The sequence below is a fragment of the Gekko japonicus genome, unplaced genomic scaffold, assembly GCF_001447785.1.
Source record: "Gekko japonicus isolate JY-2015 unplaced genomic scaffold, Gekko_japonicus_V1.1 scaffold1463, whole genome shotgun sequence".
Lineage (NCBI taxonomy): Eukaryota > Metazoa > Chordata > Lepidosauria > Squamata > Gekkonidae > Gekko > Gekko japonicus.
In genome coordinates this window covers 410,000-418,507 of record NW_015176493.1, presented here as the reverse complement: position 1 = coordinate 418,507, position 8,508 = coordinate 410,000, and the positions used below count along the sequence as shown (strand labels likewise).

General features: G+C 57.7%; 1 protein-coding gene across 1 annotated transcript in view; it reads left to right on the top strand.

The window, feature by feature from the left end:
• The first annotated feature begins 1,187 nt into the window (after positions 1–1,187).
• The window catches only part of LOC107123920 (zinc finger homeobox protein 3-like), a 218,373-nt gene continuing 211,052 nt past the window's right edge, over positions 1,188–8,508 (top strand). The window contains exons 1-2 of the mRNA XM_015427272.1: positions 1,188–3,939; positions 7,608–8,104. Coding sequence (XP_015282758.1) covers positions 1,188–3,939; positions 7,608–8,104 — 3,249 coding nt within the window. The remainder of the gene's footprint in view (positions 3,940–7,607; positions 8,105–8,508) is intronic.

Sequence of the window (8,508 nt, the reverse complement as noted above, 5' to 3'; positions counted from 1 at the left end):
GGTGTCCTGGCCCCCTCTAACAGCGATAGGTGGAGGGAACAGGTCGGGCATCTTGCTAGCCCTTGCCAGAAGCTGCTCCGGGTCTTTCCGGGTGGCCACTGGCTGGTGCTTTGTGGGAGGGCGTGCTCAGAGACTGCGGCGGCGGCAGGGGGAACAGGAAGCCGTGGCCTAACGGGGGCTTCTGTAGCCCCGCCCTCTCCGTGGGGTGAGTAAGGAAAGGTGCTTGGCCAGGGCTGCCAGGCCAGGGTGCTCTTTGGAACCCACCTCCTCATGCCCAGACGCAGCCTGACAGGTGTTTATGAACACAGATCACACACACACACACCCCCTGGGATTTTGTCCCTCCAGCTCCCTGCTCTTGGCAGCCGTGGTGTGTCTGGTCCCTTTAAAGGGCAGGCGTGCCTGGAGGGGGGAGTGGAGTTGAGGGGCGGCTCTGGGCCCTGTCTTCCTTTCTGTCGTTCCGGGGGGTGGGGGGGGGAAGGGGGCTGGGGCGCAGCCTTCGTAAGGGCAGGACAGCCTGTCTCTTCCCATCATCAGCACGTTGCAGTTCCATCACTGAGGGAGCCAGTCGTGGTCAGGGAGTCGGACTGGGACTGGGGGGGGGGGCTTGATTCCAAGCCCTGCAGGGCCGGGAAGCCACGGCCCAGCCTGGAGCCAGGAACCTTTGCTCTGACTAGCCTCTCTCGCAAGAAGGTGCTCCGGACGAAGAGGAGGAAGGGGGAGCCGTGTCAGCCACCCCAGGCCATGGGAGGAAGGGGAGGATAAGAGTCCTCGTGGGTCTCCTCCGCTCCCCACCTGCCTTTCCTGTCCATTCTGCCTTGGGGGGAACAGGCATCTGCCCCCCGCGGTGGGTCCCGGGATGCCTTGGAGCCCCGCTCTCCACGGTTGCCAAGGTCTCGGGAGCAAGCTAGGAGGCGGTGGGCGGCTGGGGTGCTTTGGAGTGGGCCCTGCTGCGCTGCTGCTGCTGCTGCTGTGGGGTCCTTGTGCACTTCTGCCCTCTTTCCTCTGTCCCTGGCAGGCTTGGCAGTGGGCTGGAGCGGTGTGGAAAGTCGGCCTGTGCTTCCTCCTGACTGATCTGCCTCTCTCTCTCTCTCTCTCTCTCTCTCTCTCTCCCCCTTCCCCGCCCTGTGTCTGCCTTCAGGTCCGAGCCACACTGGGTGCAATGAACACTCCATGCGGGCCGCAACATGGAAGGCTGTGACTCGCCCGTCGTCTCGGGGAAGGACCATGGGCGTGCTCTCCCTCCGCACCAGCCCTGGACTGAACTCAGCAGCCAGCCGGGGACCATGGAGCCTCTCTCCGGGGCGGAGAGCTGCGGAGCCCTAGGCAGCCAGCAGGCTCCTTTCGGCGAGGGCCCCACAGACAGGGCTGCCACTGCCGCCGCCTCTGGCCCCAGCCCTGCGCCCGCTGGCAAGGAGGTCCACTGTAACGAATGCGCCGCCTCCTTCGCCACCTTGCAGACCTACATGGAGCACCACTGCCCAGGCGCCTCACGGGCACTTCTCCCGCTGCTGCCCGAGGAGAGCGGGAGTGACACTGGGGGGGAGGAGGAGGGGGAGGAGGAGGAGGAGGAGGAGAGTGACGTGGAGAACCTGGCGGGGGAGATTGTCTACCAGCCGGATGGCTCAGCGTACATTGTGGAAAGCCTCAGCCAGCTGGTCCAGAGCGGGGGGGTCTGCGGGGCTGGCAATGGGACCAGCAGCAGCAGCAGCAGCGGGGCTCTCCCCACCCTCTTCCTGAACTCTCTCCCCAGTGCAGGGGGCCAACCCGGCGAGCCCGCGTCTGCGGCACCCGTCTACCCACAGGTCATCAACACTTTCCACATAGCTTCGTCCTTTGGGAAGTGGTTTGAGGGCTCGGACCAGGCCTTCCCGAATACCTCAACCCTGGCAGGGGTCAGCCCTGTCCTGCACAGCTTCCGCGTTTTCGATGTGCGCCACAAAAGCAACAAGGATTACCTGAATCGCGATGGTTCTGCCAAAAGCTCCTGCGTATCCAAAGATGTTCCAAATAACGTGGACCTGTCCAAATTTGATGGCTTCGTGCTCTACGGGAAGCGGAAGCCCATCCTGATGTGTTTTTTGTGCAAGCTCTCCTTTGGGTATGTCCGCTCCTTTGTGACCCATGCCGTGCATGACCATCGGATGACTCTGAGCGAGGAGGAGCGGAAAATTCTTAGCAATAAGAACATCTCCGCTCTTATCCAGGGGATAGGCAAAGACAAAGAACCTCTCATCAGCTTTTTGGAACCAAAAAACAAAAACTTTCCACACCCTTCAGTTTCCACAGCTAACCTCATAGGCCCGGGACATAGTTTCTATGGCAAATTCAGTGGGATTCGAATGGAAGGGGAAGAGGGTAGCCAGGGGGGGGCTGCCAGTGGAGCCGAACAGCCCCCGTCCTGCCTCTTGGCCCCGGGGGCCCTTTTGAACCTTGGAGGGCTAACGAGCTCAGCTTTGAAGACCCCAATTACCTCAGTCCCCCCGGGCCCACCGGCTTCCGGTCCTACCCGATCCTCTGAGGCAAAGGACCCAGCTGGGGGAGCAGCCCAGCGCGAGAAGCAAGACCCGGCTGACCAGGACGGCCGCTTGGAGAAAGCGGAGGCAGCTGGGGAGGATGGAGTGGAGGAGGAGGAGGAAGGAGGGGAGGAGGAGGAGGAGGACGATGAGGAGGAGGAGGAGGAGGAGGGGTGCAAAGGGCTGTTCCTAAGTGAGCTGGAGGACGAGCTGGAGGAAGGACCTCCCCAGGAGCCTGGGGCCGCGGTGGGCGGCGGCGGCGGCAGCAGCAGCAAAAAGGACCTTGCTCTCTCAAACCAAAGCATTTCTCCCTTAATGCCTAACGTGCTCCCGAGCCTGTCCAGGGGCACGGCTTCCTCTAGTTCTAATTCTGCTTCTTCCTTTGTCTTTGACGGTGGAAACAGGAGGAATTGTTTAAGCTTTAACAGTGAGGGCAGTGAGGGCAGCAGGAGGCTGGACTTGAGTGACGAAAGTGCCCACAGAGACAGTGCCCATACCCTGCTGGAACCAAACGAGAGCGTGGAGGGTGAGGACGGGAGCTACGCCTCCCATCACCAGCATCCCGGGCCCCTCTGTGAGCTCGGGGGTGGGGAATGCCCCTCGGGGAGCGGGGTGGAGTGCCCCAAGTGCGACACAGTCTTGGGCTCCTCCCGCTCCCTGGGTGGCCACATGACCATGATGCACTCGCGGAACTCCTGTAAGACGCTCAAGTGTCCCAAGTGCAACTGGCACTACAAGTACCAGCAGACGCTTGAGGCTCACATGAAGGAGAAGCACCCAGAGCCGGGGGGCTCCTGTGCCTACTGCAAAAGCGGGCAGCCCCACCCGCGGCTGGCCCGGGGAGAGAGCTACACGTGTGGCTACAAGCCATTCCGGTGTGAGGTTTGTAACTACTCCACGACGACCAAAGGCAACCTCAGTATCCATATGCAGTCCGACAAGCATCTCAACAACATGCAGAACCTGCAGAATGGGGGTGGGGAGCAAGTGTTCAGCCACTCTGCCGGGGCAGCTGCCGCCGCCGCTGCCGCGGCTGCAGCTGCCGCGGCGGCGGCGGCAAACATGGGGAACAGCTGTGGGGCCCCCTCCCCCACCAAACCAAAAAGCAAGCCTACCTGGCGGTGTGAGGTGTGTGACTATGAGACCAACGTTGCCAGGAACCTTCGCATCCACATGACCAGTGAGAAGCATATGCACAACATGATGTTGCTGCAGCAGAACATGAGCCAGATGCAGCACAGCCGCCACCTGGGCCTGGGCAGCCTGCCCGCGGAGGCCGAGCTCTACCAGTACTACTTGGCGCAGAACATGGCCCTGCCCGCCCTGAAGATGGACAGTGCTGCTTCCGAGGCACCCTTCCTGATGGGCGGCTTCCAGCTGGACCCCACCCACCCGGGAGCCTCCCTGGCCCCCTCGTCTCTAGGTGAGCGGGTGGCGTGTTTTCGGGAGGGAGGGGGTCTGGTGTGGACTGGCCAGGAGGCGGCCCGAGCGTGGCTTTCCCGGGGGGGGGCACGTGTGTGTGTGTGCTGTGTGGCGGGCTGGGGGAGGCTGGAGCCACAGTGGCCTTCAGGGGCGTGACTGAGTCAGGCGGGGTTCCGCCTCCGCAGAGTCTGTGCAGACGCAGGCTCCCTCGGGACACACCACGGGCGGCGCTTTGACTCCCGCACTGGGGCTTCTAGCGGACCTGGGATCCATTTTGGAACCGGTAGGAAAGTGAGAATGGTCAGTTGCATGTTCCAGTACAGTCTTGTCTCCAGTCAGGCCAGGTGGACTGCGGCAGTTTCTCAGTGCCCAGCTGGCAGCTAGGAATGCTTAATTTTAATTCCATAGAGATCGGCCAAGATGGGCAGAGCCGTGTTAGTCGGTCTGTAGCAGCGAAAAAGGGCAGGAGTCCAGGGGCTCCGTAGAGACTGGCGACACTTGTGGCCGGGGAGGAGCTTTCGCAAGTCACTCCTCACGACTTTAGTCTCTGACGAGGTGAGCAGTGACTGACGAAAGCCGTGCCACAAATGTTGCTCGTTTTTAAGGGGCTCTTTAATTCCACGAGTAAGCTTAGCATTAGTGGTGTAGGTGATGTTCTGGTGTGGGCTTCAAGAAGTAGGTCCCACGGGGCGGGCGGGCTGGCTGGCTGTAAAAATCCCGCCGCAGAGGTGTGTGAGGGAGTTTTTAAAATCTCCTTACCAGTCGCCCAGCTCTTTGGGGTCCACGGAGGGAGAACCACGGAGGGAGTCCCGGGAAGCACAAAGTGGCTTCTTGGCAGAGGGGGGCGCCACTTGCCCATCCCCCCCACCTTTTTGGAATTTCTAAAATCCGGCCATGGACGTGTTGTTTCCAGCGAACAAGAGGTCTCTGGCTGCTTTCACGGCAGAGGAGGAGGTTGGCTTTTTCCCCATGGACCAAACCTTCCGTTTGGAACAGGAGCCTCTGCCTGCCTGCCTGCCTGCCTGTCTTGAGGCCTTTTTGTCCGAGGGAGCCTTCCGTGTGAAAGACTGAGCCCCTTTCCCAAAAGCTGCAGTTACAGTCCACAGTCCCCGGTCCCACCTGTTCTCCAGAAACGGCCCCGTTTGCTGGGGGTCTTGCAGCCACACGTGAGCACGCTGTGCTCAGGCAACGCAAGGCTTGTTGGGCCGGGGAGCCCAGCAGGGCCTTGTCATTCCCGCGAAGGCAGTTCAGAGGGTGGCCGCTGCTGTGCGCAGCGGGGCTGGTCTCGTCGGTCCCTTTTTGGGTGAAGGCCGGGGTGGCCGAGGAAGGCGCTGAGGGGGGGCCCCGGAGTGCAGAAGAGTGGCTTCTCTCAGCAGAGGGTCTGTGGTCAGCAGGCCAAGAGATCTTCCCGGTGCAGGATCCACTGAAGGAGGGATTTGCATGTGAAATAATATGATTATAATGGAGAGGTCTGTATTAATGTGATGATTTGTCTTGGAGGAGGAGGAGGAGGACTCATGGAAGAGAGAACCTTCCATGTAAGCGCCTCGGCGACCATTCGCTCCATGAATTCCCATTTTGTTCTTGCTCTCTTGTTTTTTGTCCTTTATAAAGTCCCTCTGTGAGGGCTGGCTGAAGTGAGGTGAGATTTGCTCGTGGCTAAAGAGAAGTCTGAATCAAGCGGTAGGCCATTGTGTTCCTTCCTCTGTGGAACAGGGTTGCTGTTTCTGTTCCGGCACCCTGACCCAAGTTCCGTGTGGCCTGGCTTGGCTGGCGTGTCTGAGCACAGCCCGTGTTGCCCGGCATGCCCCTCCTCACGTCTCTGGACTTCTCCCTTCTTTGAACCGTGGGGTAGGAGAGGCGATGGTGGCTCCACTCGTGCTGACCGTGGTTTGAGCTTCCAAAAGCACAACCAGCAAACTGTGGATTTGAGATGCTTGCCTTGCTCCTCTGCCCCCTTCTTTGTATTTATTCCTGTTCATTCAGATTTTTGTCCCCGGTGGGTCCTCAAAGTGGAAAGTTTGCTTAGAGTGGAGACGTTTCTGGAAATGTGAAAGCTGTAGGGGGAAGACTCTGTGCTTTCCAAGCTGTTGGTGAGGGTGATGGAAACTTTGGTGGGGGGCATTGCCGTGTCTGTCCTCTGCTTATTTCCTTATCAAACCGGAATGTTATTACTTGTGTTTGTTCTTAATTGTATTGTTTGATAAATATATGACATGTAAAAGTATTAATGCCTTATTTCTAATCAAAAATAGTTGAAATGCGTTACATTGCCAACATTTTGCTGTGGCTGATCCATAAATGTTTTTACATGCTGATATAAGGTGTGTATTTTAGGACTGTCCAGTTAACACCCTTCTGGGAACAAGCTGTCGAGAGGAGCGGCAGAGCTGTAGAGTAGTAAGAGACAGGAGAGTGAGTGGCCTTGTGAGGCTGCCTTGGCGGTTGTGTGGAAACAGACTCGTGGAGCTCGAGGGCCTGTGTCTCTGCAGAAGGGAAATCCAAGCCCTTCTTGACCTCAGGGATGTGGTGCCACAGAGGAGTCGGGAGTATTGCATCGGGAACAAAAGTAGCCTCAAAAGAGAGGATGAAAGAACACTCCGAAGAACAGATCCGTATCCACCTCTCTTCTTGTTCATCCCATATGGGCATGTGACATTTCTGGATAATGGGCAGCCTTATGTATCATTTTCTGTGATACAAATAAATGATGTTTTCACGAAGCTGAAGTGTTATAGAGCTGCAGGCCGCAGCACCTACGTTTTCTAAACATATTGTAGTTTTTGCCGAAACGGAAAAGAGGTGTAAAATAAAAGTTGAAAACAGAAACCGTCATTATAGTAAATGAAAGGAAGGTTTTATTACCTGGGCTTCGGATCAGAGTGTAGACCTCACTGTTACAGCTTTTGTTTCTTTCCGCGTGATGTTTTAGAGCACTCTGGGCAGGAGCTCTCCTGTCACTGGGGAGCAGCCATGCATTCGGGCCGTCCGCTAGTCTGCATGGCAGCAGGCAGCGATACCTTTTGGTGGACGCTGGTGTGACTCAGACTCGGTGGCTGAAAGAGCCACAGCTTCCGGTGCTGGAAATGGGAGGGGTGTGTGAATGGCAGCTCTTTCCCAGCACTCTTTCCTTTGCTCCCCTCCGTGGTAAAACCGGGGGCTGGTGTGTAGCAGGGGGCCTGGGTGGCAGGAGCCAACCGGCCTGTGGGGACAAAGGCTGAGGGTGGTCTTGCATTCTGCAGCATTTGAAAATACCTTCCCAAGATGCCTGAAGTGCGTTGCTCATTGAGGAACCTGTTTAAATTTGGCAGTGATCTTTGCTCCTGCAGTCTGTGACTAAGAGGTTTGCAGCAGCGTGAAGTTCTGGCCGCCTTACTCAACGTGCTTGATAAGAGCATATCTTTCTTTCCTTCCGAAAAGCGGAGGCTTCCCCCAAAAAGTCCCCTTGGGGCCTCCGGGTGAGAATGGGGGAGGGGGAGGGAGAAGTGGCCTGTTTCCAAAAGCATCCCCCTTTTGTTTCCTGACCTGTCGGGACTGGGGGGGCCCTTTGGTGTGGGAGGCTTCCCGGTGCCCTGCAGGTCACGGAGTGGAAGAGGAAAGGGAGAGAGTCTTTGGGGCGGGGCAGCCCTCCTTTTGTTTTCTGACGGCTTTTCTCCTTTCTCTGTGCAGTGGGTGGAGAGATCCCCCTGGACATGCGGCTTGGGGGTGGGCCGCTGGTGTCCGAGGAGCTCATGAACCTGGGGGAGACCTTCACGCAAACCAATGACCCGTCTTTGAAGCTTTTCCAGTGTGCTGTGTGCAACAAGTTCAGCACTGACACTTTGGACCTCCTGGGGCTCCACATGAACATAGAGCGCAGCCTGCCTGAGGAGGAGTGGAAGGCTGCGATGGGGGACTCGTACCAGTGCAAGTTGTGCCGCTACAATACTCAGCTCAAGGCTAACTTCCAGCTCCACTGCAAGACTGACAAACATGTGCAGAAGTTCCAGCTGGTGGCGCACATCAAGGAGGGGGGCAAGGCCAACGAGTGGAGGCTCAAGTGCGTGGCCATCGGGAATCCCGTGCATCTGAAGTGCAATGCTTGTGATTATTACACCAACAGCTTGGAAAAGCTGCGTCTTCACACAGTCAACTCCAGGCACGAGGCCAGTCTGAAACTCTACAAGGTAAGGCCCTGTTCCCCAGAAATCTGGGTAAGGGGGAGAATTGGTTGACCTGAACACTGATTGAACTTCATTTTTTTGACCGCTTTGCCAGGAGCTGCTTTTCTGGGGGGAACCCTGAGCATATTTATTTAGGGTGCCAGTGTGAGTCTGTCAGCAACAAATGCATTCCTGAGCCCCTGCCACTCACTCCCCAGGTTCTGCTCCCCCCTGCTGATAGACCAGGGTGGATGGCTTCACTTAAGCCTGTTCACTGGGGGGGAGGAGGAAGGGGGCTGATTTACCACCTCTGGGGCCATACTGTCGCCCACCAAACCAAAACGATGAGGAAAGATCAAGAAGGGGACAAGGGTAAATGTGTGCTCAAGTCGTGCTGTAGAGATGAGGTTTTTGAATGCTATGAACTC